Source organism: Lactuca saligna, chromosome 4 (assembly GCF_052625555.1).
Source record: "Lactuca saligna cultivar CGN05327 chromosome 4, ASM5262555v1, whole genome shotgun sequence".
NCBI lineage: Eukaryota > Viridiplantae > Streptophyta > Magnoliopsida > Asterales > Asteraceae > Lactuca > Lactuca saligna.
The window spans coordinates 269,519,665-269,537,610 of record NC_136420.1 but is presented as its reverse complement, the minus strand read 5'-3'; the positions used below and the strand labels follow the sequence as shown (position 1 = coordinate 269,537,610).

The 17,946-nt window shown below is 37.2% G+C and overlaps 2 protein-coding genes across 2 annotated transcripts; one reads left to right on the top strand and one right to left on the bottom strand.

The window, feature by feature from the left end:
• Positions 1–3,605: 3,605 nt before the first annotated feature.
• On the top strand, positions 3,606–7,815 carry LOC145043601 (phospholipase D delta-like). The gene is made up of 10 exons (XM_078992305.1): positions 3,606–4,767; positions 4,848–4,964; positions 5,068–5,262; positions 5,337–5,645; positions 5,935–6,003; positions 6,093–6,240; positions 6,378–6,526; positions 6,680–6,832; positions 6,909–7,109; positions 7,287–7,815. Exons 1-10 carry the CDS (start codon positions 3,853–3,855, stop codon positions 7,581–7,583), a joined length of 2,553 nt encoding a protein of 850 aa, XP_078848431.1. The 5' UTR covers positions 3,606–3,852; the 3' UTR covers positions 7,584–7,815.
• An 852-nt stretch (positions 7,816–8,667) lies between these two features.
• Positions 8,668–10,942, bottom strand: LOC145043600 (putative pentatricopeptide repeat-containing protein At3g49142). The gene has a single exon (XM_078992304.1). It carries the CDS (start codon positions 10,710–10,712, stop codon positions 9,102–9,104), a length of 1,611 nt encoding a protein of 536 aa, XP_078848430.1. The 5' UTR covers positions 10,713–10,942; the 3' UTR covers positions 8,668–9,101.
• Positions 10,943–17,946: the final 7,004 nt, after the last annotated feature.

The window sequence follows — 17,946 nt, the reverse complement described above, 5'->3', positions numbered from 1 at the left end:
ATGAACTTGATTTGAGCATTGGAATAAAACCACGCTAGCTGGAATCACTTCATGGAATTTATCACGAGTGATCGCAAGACGATAATATCATATGGTCTAAAAACCTAGATATGTGGTTTATTGTTTGCTAATTGGCTGTGCATTGATAATACGTAAACACATCAGTAACTTGATGTTATAAAATGCATTGTTGCATATGATTTGATTAGTGAATGGTAAATGCATATAAGTCGAAGTTTATATGTTCCTTTTATTCTAAGAGGATAAAAGCGATATCAGGGCCCCTCGATGATTTAGTTTGAATTATGTGTTGGGCCCGGTCAGGACTGAATTGATGTGTTCGATTAAGTTCTATGTCAAACGAATCTGAGATCGAGAAACAAACTGTTGGACAATAAATATGACTATGTTCCATGTAATTGTCCGCATGATATCTAGAACAGGGGATTATATGATCCCTTATCTTAAGGACAAGTTATTGATAAGATCAAGAGTTTTGAGAATTGCGATTGCTAATCGGATCCAGAAGTTACATTTATAGTTATTAGAATTATTCAAGTGGGAGACTTTTGGATTAGTGTTTAAGTCCATAACTATATTTGGTATGTACTTGGCCCGGTTGTGCATGGTCCTTTTGGGTTGCCTTCACCAAAGCAACTTGACTGGAGGAATAATAAAGAAAGAGGTGATTATCGTTTATTAATATATTATAAGACTAATATATTAAAAGGGAAATCATATTTGTTTAGTTAACATTGGTCAAGAATTAATTTTGTGGTCAACAGGAAGTTAATTGAACTAAGGGGATTGAACTGTAATTATATGATAATTGCAAAGTTAGGCAAGGAAACCCTAATAGATAGAGTGGACGAATTCTAGGGATAAAGCCTTAAGAATTCGTCCATGATAAGGATTCTAAAATTATCTTATGGGCCGCTTGGTGGCTAAGTAACCGGATAATGATAATGACCGAAACCCTAATTCCCACACCTATATAAAGGACCCTTGGGCATGAAAAATTCGGCCACTTGAACCCTAGAAGTCCTAGAGCTGAATTTCACCTCTCTCCTCTCTCTTTATTGTTTCCTCCAATTGTTCTTGGTGTTTGTGATTCATTAGAGGCATAACATTTGAGGTGCTAAAGTTCTCAAGGATTCAAGATCTTTAATCAATAACAAGGTAATCATCTAGATCTGTTCATTATGTTAACTTTGAATTTCATATGCTAGATCTAGGGTTTGAAAGTCTTGGATGAATTGCATGTACAATAGAGAAACCTAGATCCAAGCATTAGGTTTGCATGAGCACATAAGATGTTCTTTTAGCTCAACCCCATCAATTATGAGTTTGAGCTTGCCCCAAGAGTGTGGACACTAGATCTGGATGTTTTAGGTGTCCCAAATGCATAAAAATGTGCTTTTGATTGTTGATATCATCTCATGCATGTGGGTTAGCCTTTTTAATGAAGTTGGAAAGTAATAACTTAGATTTAGGACCCATTGAGCCATGCAAACGCTCAAAGTTATCAACTTTATGGATTAAGGCGTGTTTTGGGTCCATATCTGAGCATTGGACGTCTTGGCTTAAGGGATTAAGACATTTTCTAGGTTGATCATGAGCTGGGTCAGTACGCAGGGCGTACTTAGTTTTGTCTGCATACGCTTAGCATACCCATTGAGTACACGGGGCATACTCAGTTAGAGGAGACTTTGTATTTGGGCTTCAAGTTTAGGCTTTCTTTTGGGCTTGGGTGTTTGAATTATTAATGGGCCATCTGAGTACAAGTGTTATGTACTAGGAAGAATGGTTGGACCTTAGGGTAAGGCGCATGTAAGGGGTTTGGTCCCAATTTGGAAAATTTGGCCATAATTGGGCCTTGGTTGATTATTTGACTTTTAGGCCTTTTAGATTGTGAGTTGAGCCTTAGTCTTGGACCAAGCTAAAGTAGGGGGAAAATGGTCTTTTTACCCCAAGTATGGATTTATGGATATGGATTGGGACCCAAATGTTGATTTGGTGTAGTTTTGATGTTGACAGTTCGAGGATCTGTCAGCCAGCAACCATGGATCGTCTGTGTAATTTGGCAGTGTGAGGTGAGTTTCCTCATTGGGTTTAGCGGGTCGAAGGCACCAATACCGACTCATGGTTTATATGTTTGGATGCTAGATGCACGTGTGACTCTTGCATGTAATGTGTGATGGTATGCTTACCGGGCAATGCTCGATGCCAGGCGGGGCCTGATGAGTAAATTGTAGGCTAGTCATTAATATATGTTTTTATGCTTATCGGGCGAGGCCCGATGTCGCACGGGGCTCGATGACTGTATGGTATGCTATAGTCTGTGATTATTGCATGTGCTAGTAAGGTTATATGTTTATATGATTATATAGTTATATGATTATGTGTGTATCAGGCGGGGCCAATGTCAGGCGGGGCCTGGTGATGGGCAGATCTGTAATCCAAGCGGGGCCCAAGACCGAGTGAGACTCGATACCGGGCGAGGCTCCATGGAAGGTGGGGCCCAATATGTAATATATGTATGTGTAGTATGAGGTATCTTGGAGAACTCATTAAACTCTGTGCTTACGATTTTCAGTTTATGTTTTTGTTACATCGGTTTTTAAATGGAAGAGCTCGGGATGATTGCATAGCACACACCACATGATTCCGCACTCTGTGATTTATTCTGATTTAATGATGTTTTGCTAAATCTAAATTACCTTGGTTCTATGGAAATGAAATGTATTGTCGATTTATTAATCTAAGAATGAAAATTTTTATGTTATTATTTTTGGGATGTTACTGTTTTAAATTTTAATTATCGTATTTAGGATTTTAAAAACTCACATTTAAAATTTTAATTTTTGTTTGTAATTGTATTTTTTTTAAAGAAATATTCATTTTGTAATTTTACTTTTATTTATTTATTTTATAATCTTATTTAGGATTTTAAAAACTCGTATTAAGAATTTTAATTCTCGTTTGTAGTTGTAAATTTTAATGAAAATATTCATTTTGTGATTTTACTTTTATTTATTTATTTTATAATTTATTGTTTATTTTTTAAATCGAAATTAGAAGTGTTTAAAAAGTAGTTGTAAATTTTTAATGAAATATTCATTTTGTGATTTTACTAAAATTTATTTATTATTAATTTTTAATCAAAATTATAAGTGTTTAAAAAGATAGGTATTTTGGATAATGGACTGGAAAAAATGATAGTAAAAAGAAAAGAAAAAAAAAATGATATAAAGCCTAAATGAGATACAATTTAATTGTTGAAGTTGTGAAACATAATCCATATGACATAAACAACTTTGTAGTGGGCCCAATTTACAATAGCTTCTACAATTCTACAAAAGATATGCCTATTTGAGCATTTTAAAAAATGTGGGCATTTTATAACAACGTTTTATCTACTTTTGTATTTTTCTTTCATCAAAAGATGAAGAAGATGTAAAAGTGGAGTAATGTTTTTACTTTTTGTGGACTATTCATGATGACAGTTTCATAAGGAGCTCAACTTGACAATAACCTAAATATTAAGGGTCTGCTTTGGCATTTAACTAAATTTTCAAACACTGAAAACAAATATCAAGAGAAACAATTGTAGACATGCTTCGCTGTTTACAGGCCTACATCGTGAAAACCGTCATCCGCCAGTTCTTTCTTCAACTACCGACAGATCAATTATATCAATCAAACCCTTCCCACTACACCTACGGAAATCTCCATTTCACATACACACGGGTATACCTTGTGTGTGTGTGTGTGTGTGTTTGATCTTCCGCTGTTGGATCAATTGAAAAGAAGCGGTTTTGCGTTGTTGATTTGTCAGTTTGAATTGGAAAAATGGCGGATGATGCTTCGGACAGGATTGTTTACTTACACGGTGACCTGCAACTCAACATTATAGAAGCACGAAACTTACCTAACATGGATGTCTTCACCGGCCACATCCGCCGTTGCGTTACCTTTGAGGCCTGCCGGAACAACAATTCCTCCGCCGCAACCACTGACACGAAGCTGCGTTCTAGTCACCGGAAGATAATTACTAGTGACCCTTACGTCAAGGTTTCGGTGCCTCAAGCAACGGTGGCGCGTACGCGTGTGTTGAAGAACTCGAAAAACCCTAAATGGGACGAACGATTTATTATTCCGTTAGCCCACCCCCTTGCAAACCTGGAGTTTCATGTGAAAGACGATGACGTGTTTGGTGCTGATGTGCTGGGAAGTGTTAAGATTTCGGCGGAGAAGATCGCCACCGGCGAGACTATTTCCGGTTGGTTCAAGGTGGAGAATTCAAGTAAGAAAGACTCGGAACTCAAACTGGAAATGACATTTTTTCCGTGTGAGAAAAATCCGCTTTACCAGCACGGAATTGCCGGAGATCCGGCACATAAAGGCGTCAGAAACACTTATTTTCCGGTAAGGAAAGGTTCTCAGGTGACATTATACCAGGATGCTCACGTTACACCGGATTGTAAGATGCCTCTGATTCAATTAGACGGGGGTAAGGTTTATCAGCAAAATTCGTGTTGGGAAGACATCTGTTATGCTGTAACAGAGGCTCACCACATGATATACATCGTCGGTTGGTCTGTTTTCCATAAAATTAAACTGATCAGAGAGCCCACCAAGCCACTACCAAGAGGAGGCGATTTGACACTCGGTGACTTGCTCAAGTATAAATCTGAAGAAGGGGTTCGTGTACTGTTGTTAGTTTGGGATGATAAAACTTCCCACAATAAGCTCTTCATTAAAACGGTGAGAACTTCAAATCTTTTTAACTCAGCTGATTGCTTAAATTTCTTTGTTTTGATTTCATTTATAAATCTTTTCCACAGACTGGAGTGATGGGGACTCATGATGAAGAAACCAGGAAGTTCTTCAAGCATTCATCTGTCATGTGTGTTCTATCACCTCGTTATGGAAGCAGCAAACTTAGTTTTTTTAAGCAACAGGCAAACACACTTCTCTTCTTTGATTCCCATTTCCCTCCTCTGGTTTTCATTCAGTTTACTCACTTTATTGCAATGAATCTTTCTTATACCATTTACATTTCAGGTTGTTGGAACTGCATTTACACATCATCAGAAATGTGTACTTGTAGATACACAAGCATCTGGTAACAACAGAAAAATTACTGCATTTATAGGTGGTCTTGATCTCTGTGATGGGCGTTATGATACACCTCAGCATAGGTTATTTCATGATCTAGACACTGTTTTCAAGGATGATGTTCATCAGCCAACATATCCAGTGAGTGGGGTTCTGATATTATTATTCCAAAATGTGCCCTAATTCTTTTCTAATGGTGTCATTTCTTATATTAGGCAGGAATCAAGGCTCCAAGACAACCATGGCATGATTTACACTGCAAGATTGATGGTCCTGCTGCATATGATGTGCTTTTGAACTTTGAGCAGAGATGGAGAAAGGCTACTAAGTGGAGAGAATTTGCATTTATTGCCAAGAAAATGGCTCAGTGGCAAGATGATGCATTGATAAAGATCGAGCGGATTTCATGGATTATTAGTCCTAAATATCCTGTTCCTGAAAATGGAGATCACACTATTGTTCCTGAAGATGAACCATTGTTGCATGTTTCCAAGGAAGATCATCCAGATAACTGGCATGTGCAGGTTACAAACTCTCTCTCTCTCTCTCTCTCTCTCTCTCTCCAACTTCTTTTCTTGTGTGACTCTTTAAGCCCCTTTTGTTAGACACAAAAGGGCATAAGAGTTTGTAATGTGTTTGGCATGTAGTGGATTGAAACTCATCACTCATGTCAATGGGACAAAAAAAATGCAATTTTTAGTCCCAAAAAGGTAAGACATGGACTTGATCTCGATTTCTTATTTGTACAAAAGACGTGAATGCCCTCCTCATCTAAAAGAATAATCAATTCTCATGAGTTTTACCTCTTCACAGATTTTTCGGTCTATTGATTCTGGATCTTTGAAAGGATTTCCCAAAACTGTTGATGTTTGTGAGTCACAGGTTAGTAATTGAAATCTGTTCATCTTCTTGTTCTAGACCATATTTGTAGTAAAATGCAAGAAACAAATGCATATTTTTCATTGGTGCAGAATCTTATTAGTGCAAAAAGTCTAGTGATTGACAAAAGTATTCAGACAGCATATATCCAAGCCATTCGCTCAGCTCAGCATTTCATTTATATTGAAAACCAGTATTTCATTGGATCATCATACGCATGGCCTGCATACAAAGATGCAGGTATAGTATATACACAAATACTTGATCTTAACATATTCGTCTTACATGGTTTCTGATAAGAATAAGATAAATTCCAATTCTTAATTCTTTTAGGTCTTATATTTATAAACTGTTTGTTGTACATTACATATCAAAAGGAGCTGATAATCTGATTCCAATGGAATTGGCCTTAAAAATTGCAAGCAAGATTAGAGCAAGAGAGAGGTTTGCAGTTTATGTTGTCATACCAATGTGGCCTGAAGGTGTTCCATCATCCGCCACTGTCCAAGAAATTCTCTATTGGCAGGTAATATTACCTTTTTACCCTCCCAATGTTAAAATAATTACTTTTGTTCCACCGAAAAAAGTGTGACATGGACTCGCTCTCGCTCTTGATTTCTTCTTTTTTCTGTACAAAAGATGTAAATACCCTCCTCATCCTCATCATTAAATATTACAGAGTCAGTCGATGCAAACAATGTACACTATCGTAGCGCGTGAAATCAAAGCTATGCAACTTGATGCACACCCTCAAGACTATCTAAATTTCTATTGCCTTGGAAAACGTGAAGAATTACCTCCGGGAATGCCTCAATCTTCCCCAGACGAGAAGGTGAGTAACAAACCTAACGATGGAATGTAATCACACATTCCATTCCAATCTTAGTAATTTGTTTTTGGTTTAATAGGTCTCGAATTCACAAACATTCAAGCGCTTCATGATATACGTGCACGCAAAAGGAATGATAGTGGATGACGAATATGTCATAATGGGGTCCGCAAACATCAACCAAAGATCCTTAGCCGGATCAAAAGACACAGAAATCGCCATGGGTTCGTATCAACCCCACCACACTTGGGCGGCTAAAAAACGTCATCCACACGGACAGGTATACAAAAAAATAGCAACATACTTTCATTTTTCATTTTCAATAATAAAAATAATAATTAACAAATTGAACGTATAAGAGGTTGGGTCCGACTCGGTCAGATTCAGACAATCTGTGTCTGTGTTTGATTTAGGGTTGTGTAGTTAGATCTGACTCAGTCAGCAACTATCTGTTTAGGTTTACGGGTATAGAATGTCGTTGTGGGCGGAACAACTTGGGGTGCTTGAGGGGTGTTATGAGGAGCCGGGGAGTTTGGAGAGTGTGAAGAGGGTGAATGAGGTGGCGGAAGATAATTGGAGAAGATATGTGAGTGATGAGTTTTCGGAATTGCAAGGGCATCTAATGATGTATCCTTTGAAGGTTGATGTGGATGGGAATGTGGGGTCGTTGCCTGAGTGTGAAAGTTTCCCGGATCTTGGAGGGAAAATTATTGGAGCTCATTCGGCTACGCTTCCTGATATTTTGACTACGTGATTGTGGGCCCCGGGGGTATGATTGATTCTTTTTTGTTTATATAAGGATTTGGTATTGGTGTAAAGGGAAAAGGTGTGTATTGACATATGGTTTTGTTTTGGTTGTTGAAGTTGGATAGATGAGATGTTTTGTTGTACATTAAGCAAGTGGTTTGTGTGAATTGGTAGGTGACTTGGTTGATATTCATTTGATTTGGGAGATTTTTTGTATGTAATTTGTTTTTGTTTTCGTCCATTGGTGATCACGAATTAATGGGATCAGATCCAAAATCAGAATACTTCTTAAACACAATGAGTTTACATTAAACTTCGTAAAAAGGAGGGTGAATCGCATTAAAAATCACTAAAGTTTATATAAAATTTTGATTTTTATTGAAGTGTTTTTATTTTTTTCTCTCAATTAAGTCATTAAGTTATAACTTTGTTGCAAATTTAACAAATCAACTAATTTGTTTTAGGTGTTTTATGTTTTTCACTTGCTGACTAAATAAAAAATTAATGTGATTTTCGGATATGATTGCTAATATTGGGGGTTAAATTGAACCTTTATATAGATTTTTACTTGATATTTCTTATTTTTTTCTTTCTTTCCTTTAAAACATTACCATTTTATGCAATGACTTTTTAAGGTTGCTCATTTGGTTTATCACCTAGAGTGGTGTAAGCATGGTAATGAAAGCTCATTTAGAAAACATTAGTGTGGACAACTTTCCTTGCATTGCTTACCATCCGGGAAGATGAACCAGTTGAACGATCTTGGAAAGTAATCGCATAAAATTGTGATGATCTGAAAGAAGAAAAATAAAAAAAAATAAGGGAAAGTGAGTACAAATCTAAGAAAAGATAAAGGAAAATGAGTACAAAAATACGTAAAGATTCAATTTACCCAAAATATTTACCAACTATGATCATATGTGGAAACCATATTAGTTTTTTGTCTATTCAGTAAATGAGAAGTATAAAACATGTGAAACAAACCCAATGATTACTTAATGATTTATTTGAAAAAAAAAAAAACATAATATCAAAATCAAAATTTTATGTGAACTTAATGTTTTTTATGCAATTTTCCATAAAATGTGTGAATTTACATTAATACTTTCATAAACAAAATCATAAAATGAGTTCATCGGAATGGTACAAATGTATAAACCTTTCACTAGACACAAATCGTATAAACAATACTTTTTTTTTGAAGAACCAAGAATACATATATATTTTCTAATGTGGACGACATATGGACAATGATACACCACATAAGTATAGGTGATAACAAATATAAAATGCACAAAGAAACTGTTTGAGATTCGAACCCGGATCAACTATATTTTGGAGTATTTTTATATTAGGTGATGCACCTTTGTAGTCCTTAACTCATCCAATCCCTCAAAATCTTGCTCAAAGTATATCAAGGCATGTCTTTCTAGGATAAAAAATACAATTTTTGTTTCATTGACATCAGTCTCACAGTCTAAATAAACACCAAAAGCAGTATAAGGCCATGATAGACTCTAAAGCTTTAATTTTCTTCCGTCATTACTTTATCCAAACACGCAAGTATATCAAAAATCTCAATTCTTCTTACATGATTTTCATCTTCCGCCCCAAAAGTATGAACAACACTATCCACCTTCACCGAACTATACCCAAACGGTTTCTTGATATTACTCTTCACCATCATCTTCCTCACAGCGGCAGCCTCCTTCAACCGCCCAACACCGCCATACAACTTCGCCAGAGTCACATACCGGCCGCCACTCATCGGATCCAACAAAAACAACTTCTCCGCCACAACTTCACCAAGTTCAGTATAATTATGCATCCTACAAGCACCAAGAAGGGCACCATACACACTCTTCCCGGGCCCCATTGGCATGGATTTAATCAACTCAACCGCCTCCATAACCAAGCCCGCTCTCCCAAACAAATCAACCATACACGCGTAATGTTCTTGACCTCTTTCCACATTGTAATCTTCCATTTGTTTGAAAATTTCACGCCCTTTTGCGATTAATCCTGCGTGGCTACATGTTGATAACAAGCATAGAAACACAATCCCGTCGGGGGTAAAACCGTCTTTCAAGAAGTTTGAGAAAAGATTGAGTGTTTCTTCCGCGTTTCCATGCATTCCGTAACCCCTCATCATGGCGTTCCATACCATGATGTTTCTTTCGGGCATTTCATCAAACACTTGGCGCGCATAGTCTAAATGGCCACTGTTTGCGTACATAGCGATCATACCACTTCCAACCATAGCATCTTTGTTTAAACCTGTCTTAATGGTGTAACAATGGATCCAGAACCCTAATTGGATTTCTGCTGCTTGAGCACAAGCGGGAAGGATGCTAACGAGAGTGGCGTGATCTGGTAAGCTAAGAGATTGTTCATGTAGTAATGTACGAAAAAGATCAAGAGCTTTTGCAATTCGATCATTGTTAGCACAACTGGAAATGGCAGTATTCCAAGTAACGAGATCCCTTTGTGGCATTTCATCGAACACCTTCATACATGGCTCGATCATTTCACACTTCGCATAAAACGATACCAGAGCATTCCCAACGAACAAATTAAAGTAAAATCCACATTTTATTACATGTCCATGGATGACGCAGCCTGTTTTTTCATCTTTTGTGATGCCAGACGCCTTTAGAACGAACGTAAATGTATACTTATCAAGAAGCATATCTTGTTCACACATCTTTTTATACACGTCCAATGCTTCAGGAGACATATCTGAATTTGCGTATGTTTGGATCATCATATTCCACAAGAAAACATCTCTTTCAGACAAATGATCGAACACCTTCCTTGCATCTTTCATGTACAATTGACCCAACCCAGAATAGATGGCAATAAGTTTAGACCCAACAAAAACATTTTGCTCATAGCCTCCAATGATGATCTTAGCATGCATTTTGTTAATAGATCTTATACTACCTTCACATTGTGTTAACATTCTGTTCAACTCGTATGAATCTTCTTTTGATGTGCATGATGCGAAGTATCTGATGGCTGCAAAAGTTGATCTTGTTAAGACTCTAAGAACTCCATTGCCGAACAGTTCATAAGTGGAATTATTCCATGAATAAGAGTTTGGCACCTTTCTTAACTTCTGTATTGTCCTCGCCATTAAATCGTGGAATTTCTTTTTTGAAACAATCAAAGTAAAAGACGATTTCTATTTGTTTTGTAAATTATCCGAAGTTTTGGTTGCAAAAATAAAAACCCAAATTTGATCGAGCCTGCTGTGCAAAAAATGAATGTGAAACGAAGAAATTGAAAATCAATTTGGAGGGAAAGAAATGCCAAGTAGTGACACATTAGAAGGCTGTCTGTTATGGGCAAATTACTTCAGAAAATCCCATAAAAACCAACATTTTATGCAAACGAAAAAATCATAATATGTTGCTTGTATGGTGGCGTTTGAGATTTATCTAAAAATATTAATTGATTTTTTTTTTTAAAAAATTCAGTAAATCATAAAAAAAATGTTTGAAGTTATGAAAAACATTTTTAAAATAACATTTTTTTTAAATTAAAGAAAAAAGAGATTTTTCAAAATAATTTATAACTTTTTTAAATTGTAAAAGATAAATAATTCAAACACTTTTTAAAAAACTTAATTTTTCATCATGATAAGTTAATAATTTTTTTTCATTAAAAGTTTCTTTTAGGTTCAAAATGAAATCACTTTTTAGAAAAGAATGTTGTTTTACTTTGTTCCTTGGTTGAATAAGAATAAAAAGTCTAACAATAATCTAGTTTAGTCCAAAGCAATATATAAATAATGATTTAAAAAGAAAATGAAAAGAAATAAAAAATAAACTATAAACAAGAGGACTATAAATATAATATTTGAATGCATAGTAATGATATGTATATAAATTTCATTGGACATACAATTCAATGATATAATTCAAAATTTTATCCGACATAGAATTCAACAACATATAATTCAAAAATATTATCCGATATACAATTCAATAACATATAATTCATAAACTTTATCCGACACACAATTCAATGACAAATAATTAATCTACTTAACCTACACCATATCATATGTATTTTTTTTATTTTATAAATAAGCCCCTCAATTTCATTTTCACCGTACCAAATTTAGAAAACAATATGTTTTAAGAATTGAAATGAATTAGCCAAAGTATTTGCCATCGATGAATTGAATTACGAGGTATGTTAATTTATTACTATTAAGTTATTGATGTTGTGTAAATCACATATTCATATCTATATGTATTGGTTAGGCTAACGGTATTCAGACACACTGTGTACCTCAACATGGTGATAATTAAGGATAAGCATGGGTCAAATTTTGCCTAAAATCGAACCTAAACCATAGAAACTCAGGTTTTCATTTTTTAAACCCGTATGAGTTTGGTTTCTGCATAGGTCGGTTTTTTGGTTTAGGTTTACGAGTTTTCGGTTTTAAGACCATGGGTTTATAGTTTTTTGGTTTTTTAGGTTAATGAGTTACGTGCACGTAAAAGGAATGATAGTGCATGACAAATATGTAATAACAAGGCTCAAAAACATCAATCAAAGATCTTTAGCCGGTTTAAAAGACACATAAATCGTCATGGGTTCATATTTGGGAAACAAAAAAAATCATCCATACGGACAGGTACAAAAAAATAGCAACATACTTTCATTTAAAAAAAATGAAAATATAATCGTTTAGTTGGAATAATTTTTGTTGGATGTTTTAGGTTTACGGGTATAGAATGTCATTGTGGGTGAAGTAACTTGGGTTACGTGAGGGGTGTTATGAGGAGCCGAGGAGTTTGGAGAGTGTAAAAAGGGTTAATGAATCGATCGAAGATAATCGGAGAATATATGTAAGTGATGAGTTTTGGGATATGGAAATGCATATTATGATTTATCCTTTGAAAGTTAATGTTATGGGAATGTGGGTTCGTTACCCCGGTGTGAAAGTTCCTTGGATCTTGGAGGGAAAATCATTGGGGCTCATTCAACTACATTACCTGATATTTTAACGAAGTGATTGTGGGCATGGGCCCGATTGATTCTTTTTGTTTATATAAGGAGTTGGTTTGGTGTAAAAAAAGTATTTATTATTGAAGTCGGATAAATAAGATGTTTTGTTGTACATTAAGTAAGTGATTTGTGCGAATTGGTGGGTAATTTGATTATCATCTTGGTTGATATTTTTTTAAGGAGTTTGTTGGTGTTGGTAATGGGAAGTTGTCACACCCCAAAACCGAGAATGACGGAAACGTTTTGGGGCGGAGGACGTCATGTATAGTATCACAACACAGTATAATAGCAAACAAGTAAACAACATCATCCATTGCATTAAATATATAATTTTAATACAAGTGTGTTCTGTAGTATATAAGACACCAAAACATAAATCAAAATATAATATGAGTCTTGTATGTGCTCCATCTTCTCAAAAGCTGGCATTGGTACCTGTCTACTGATGACCTAAGAATACAAGTTATTTTGAAAGAGTTTATCAGTATTAAAGTTGGTGAGTTCATAAGTATTTAGTGTCTATGTTTGTATCAAAATGTTTGAAACGGTGTTTGAAGTACGAGTTTGTAAACATTTGTAGTAAAATTATGTGAATGTTTGTAAAATGTAACACCATAAAATTTAAGACAATTTTTTGCATTTTAAAACACATTTTCCAAACACATTTATTAACAGAATCTCATTGTATCATATCTTCTTTTCACAAAAACATTTCCCAAGATCAAAATACATAAAATCCCATGTGTGTGTACGAATCATATCGGCGCCTTCCCGCGATCATCAGTGGTACCTGAAACACATAACACATAACACTGTAAGCATAAAGCTTAGTGAGTTCCCTAAAATACCATACATAACACATACTAGCCACTCGAGGCTATAACTGATGGGTTTTGTTCATAAGACATCCTATGTGCTCATACAAACCCTAATGCTTGGATCTAGGTTTCTCTATTGTACATGCTTTGAATCCAAGACTATAAACCCTAATTCTAGCATACAAGTAATCATATTAACATAAGAGTAAGTTTATAATGTTACCTTGATTGTTATGTAGCAATAACAATCCCAAATCTCCTTGTATTGACTTTGGAATGCTTAGAGTCACAAGTGTCACTCCTCTAATGACTTACAAACACCAAGAGCAAATGGAGAAGGTATAAAGAGAGAGGAGAGATGTTAGAATTCATCCTTAGGACTTCTTGGGAAGGGATACGCGAATTCATAAGCCTTGGGGTCTTTATATAGGTGTAGAGATAAGGTTTCAGTCATTATCCTTATCTAGTTGCTTATCCACAAAGCAACCCATAAGATAAGTCTTAGAAAAACCCTTATCTCTTGGCCTTGAACGATTTCAAGGATATCCTTATCCTTGAATTCGTCCATCCTTTAACAAGGATAACCATTGCCCTATTTTGCAACTATCACGTAATTACAATTCAGCCCCTCTAATTTAATTAATTACATTTGATCACAAAATTAATCCCTAATTAATTATTGACCAATATTAATTAAACAAATATGATTTCTCCTTTAATATATTATTCTTATAACATATTAATAAATCATAATAACCTCTCTTTCTATTTATTTCTCCAATCAAGTTGCTTTGGTGAAGGCAACCCAAAAGGACCATGCACCATCGGGTCAAGTACATACCAAAATAGTTATGGACTTAGACACTAATCCAACAATAACCCTGTGGGCCCTAACTCTGTGGACCCTCTAGTCCTAGCTCTGTGAACCTTCCGGTTCTAACTCTGATATACTCTGATATACACATGACATAAATCACATAGAAATAATGCAGTGCAACACAACACATAATTAGCAGACAATAACTCTGTCACATAACTCTAATTACCACTCAAGGTAAAGTATAGTGAGAAGACTCACCTCAGATGTCTCGGTAAATCTCTGACTCGGTAGAAGTACGATCTAGCCTCCGCCTAATCACATAAAGTAAATACCCTCATAAATATAACTCTCGGGGCTAGACTCAACCCTATCTTGGCACCCCTCAGGAGGGTAAAAGACCATTTTACCCCTCTTTTGGCCCAAAGGCCCCATTGTTGACCAAACCCTAAAAGTCAAAAAAAGCCAACGGTCAAACTTTGACCCGACTCGTCGAGTGCACTTGGGCGACTCAGCGAGTCTACACATGTCCACTAACTCTCTAGTCTCACTTGGCACGTTGAGTCCCTCCCCTTGCTCGACAAGTCACACCTGGCATGAATCGCGGGGCCACCCTGACTTAACTCGCTGAGTCTCAAGATCAACTCGGCGAGTTCCGCCTTAAACTCCAGTCCTCTAATCCCTCTCTGACTTATTGAGTTATTCTCCCAACTCGGCAAGTCTACTCACTGAGTGATTTACGGAAAACCCTAACCCTACTCGCCGAGTCTGCCCTTGGACTCGGCGAGTTCATGCCATGCACAAAATTAATTGACCTCCTGAGGTCAGATCTGTTCCATTGATCCATAAATCTGACCTTCCCAAGCCTGATAAACACGTAAAGCTCGAATCTTGACACTCATAGGACGCCTAAGAGGTTGCACTTGGTGATTTAGCCCCAAAAATAACATCCTAAGCTCAACACCTCCATAGCTCAACCTAAAGCAAGCTGAGATAAGCTCTTTAGACCACTATGGGTCCAAATCCGAAGTCTCAAGTGAATAAGGGCCATATTCTCACAATTTCTTCCATTAAAGGACATGAAAACTCTACATCTATGGATTCCTTCAACAAGACAGATAAAGGGGCGATATAGTACCTCAAAGATGAAGTCTTTTGCTCGAAATCCACAGATGCACCACCTTTATGGTCTCCTCTAAGCTGGAAACACCTCCTTCTTGCAAGAATCAACCACAAAGATCAATAAATGGCTCCTTTCCTCTCACAATCGCTCTAGCTATTTTAGGGTTTCTCTCTGGGGTTTGGTAGCCGCAATTGACGGCCCTAAGGGCCTTTAAATAGGTCCCAAACCCAGGAAATTAGGGTTTCATTAAACAGCATGGACTCTCCGAGTCCACTCATGGACTCGTCGATTCCACTCATGAACCCGGATGAGAATCTGCGACCCTACTTGGCGAGTCTAAGCACCAACTCGCTGAGTTCCTCCACAAACTCCAAAATAAATGAATAAAATAATATACCTGGGAATCTGGATGTTACATAAAAGTTTGTAACTCCTAGAAAATCCTATATTTTCTACTAAAAGTAGCCTTCTACTAAGGCACAACTATTTTGTATGTTTGTTTCTTGTAAAAGTGTGTAATTTTCCCAAGTGTAACTATCATTATCAAAATATAGTTTGTACATTAATGTTTAAGTGAAGTAATCACCAAATAAATATAAAGGGTAAATTAATGTAGTACTGTAGTTTTGTAATATTGTACTAACTACCTTAAACCGGATTTATATCAAGGTATTTGTAACGTCCCAAATTTCAAGGCAAAAAAAATCTTTTAAAAACATTACTAAATCATAGCGTAAAGTTATTCAAACATACAAAAAGGGTTTATATGACAAATCATAGTTTCGTTTCCAAAATCGCTTGTTTAATTATCAGAGTAAAACATCCCAGGTTAACTTGTCATGGTGTGTGCACTGCAACCCTCCCGAGCTCCTATTCTGAAAACCGGATACTTGAAACCGAAACTGAAAACCGTAAGCACGAAGCTTAGTGAGTTCCCCAGATACCACATACCATACAACTAATTGATCCAAGCATGCCATACTTAGCCAAGAGCCATACATAATCAACATACCATAATCAAGTAAAGTACTATGTGCCAAACATAGTATTGCTAAGGTGCTATGTGCCAAACATAGTATGGTGGTTATGCCACGGGCCGCACGTGGTCTTCCTGGTCTAGCCTGGGGCTATTCCATGGGTCTTACAGATAGGTGCCAAGGGCCACCCCCTGGTCTTTCATGCAAGTATCACAAAGACAACTATACATACTACTCTACTAGGCTACTCCGCATATAGTGTGCCAGGAGCCACCTCCTGGTCTTTCATACACAATGGCATACAGTGCGCCAGGAGCCACCTCCTGGTCTTTCACACATATTGCCTAGGGCTAATCCCTGGGTCTTCCTATCATACATAATAACATACTGTGTGCCAGGAGCCGCCTCCTGGTCTTTCATGCATAATGCCTAGGGCTAACCCCCGAGTCTTCCTAACATACATAATTACATACTGTGTGCCAAGAGCCGCCTCCCGGTCTTTCATGCATAATGCCTAGGGCTAACCCACGGGTCTTCCTAGCATACATAAACTAGATAGGTCGACATTGGTGCCCTAGACCCATACAAACAGTGAGGAGACTCACCTCGCACTGCTGAACTTTGTTGATAATCCTCTGGCTGTTGCCTGACCACTTTCTGAACCGCTGCTCCCCTAGCTCTTCGAGCTACTAATACCAATAAAACGCTTAGTTCCAAACTGAAATCTAGAAGTCAAACCAAGTCAACTATGTTCAAAGTCGAAGTCCTGGTCAACCTTCCAGTTGAATCGACTCGCCGAGTCAACCCATAGACTAGCCGAGTCCGTAACTCAGAAACTCCCATAACACGACTCAACTCGCCGAGTCACCCCAAGAGTCATCGAGTTCAATGATCTCTGAGTCCCTTCCTGTCCAACTCACTGAGTTACCACTCAACTCACCGATCTGCGTCTTAACCAGAAGATGTTGGGGGGGGGGGGGGGGGGGGTTCTGCGACCCGACTCGCCGAGTCTTGGACAATCTTCAACAGACTCGCCGAGTTCCTGCCTATCTTCATCCAACTCGCCGAGTAGCTTCATCTCTTAATCCATACAGTGGCTTTTCGAGCCATACAGGGGCTCCAAACTGTAGATCCACTCTTCTAAGGCCCATCTTTCACGTAAAGTTGCAAACTTTACGTGAAACCAAGATGCTAAAGGCTTAAAACATTCTAGGGCTTAGTTTTGTGACAAGCATGCTTCACCAACACACCAAGGACTGCTGCTTTATGGGTTTCTAGGCCAAGACAACCCTAGATCCGAAGTTCTCCTTGCTCACAAAGGCACAATACACGAATTGGCCTTGGAAATTGCCCAAAATGACAAAATCTAACTAGGAAAGAGGATCTAAGTGAATAACAACCAAGGTATGAGCTTCATACCTTTCTAGGATCTGAAATGACACACCAACACAGAGTCCACTGCTACTTTTTGAATCACCCAAAGTCTTCCTTCTTCCTTATAGCTTTAAATTACTCAAAAATGGCAAGAGAAGCTCAATGACACTCAATGGCCGCTTAGGGTTTCGAGTGAAGGTAGAGGGAGTGATGGAGGCTGGGGTGAAGGCCTGAAATGA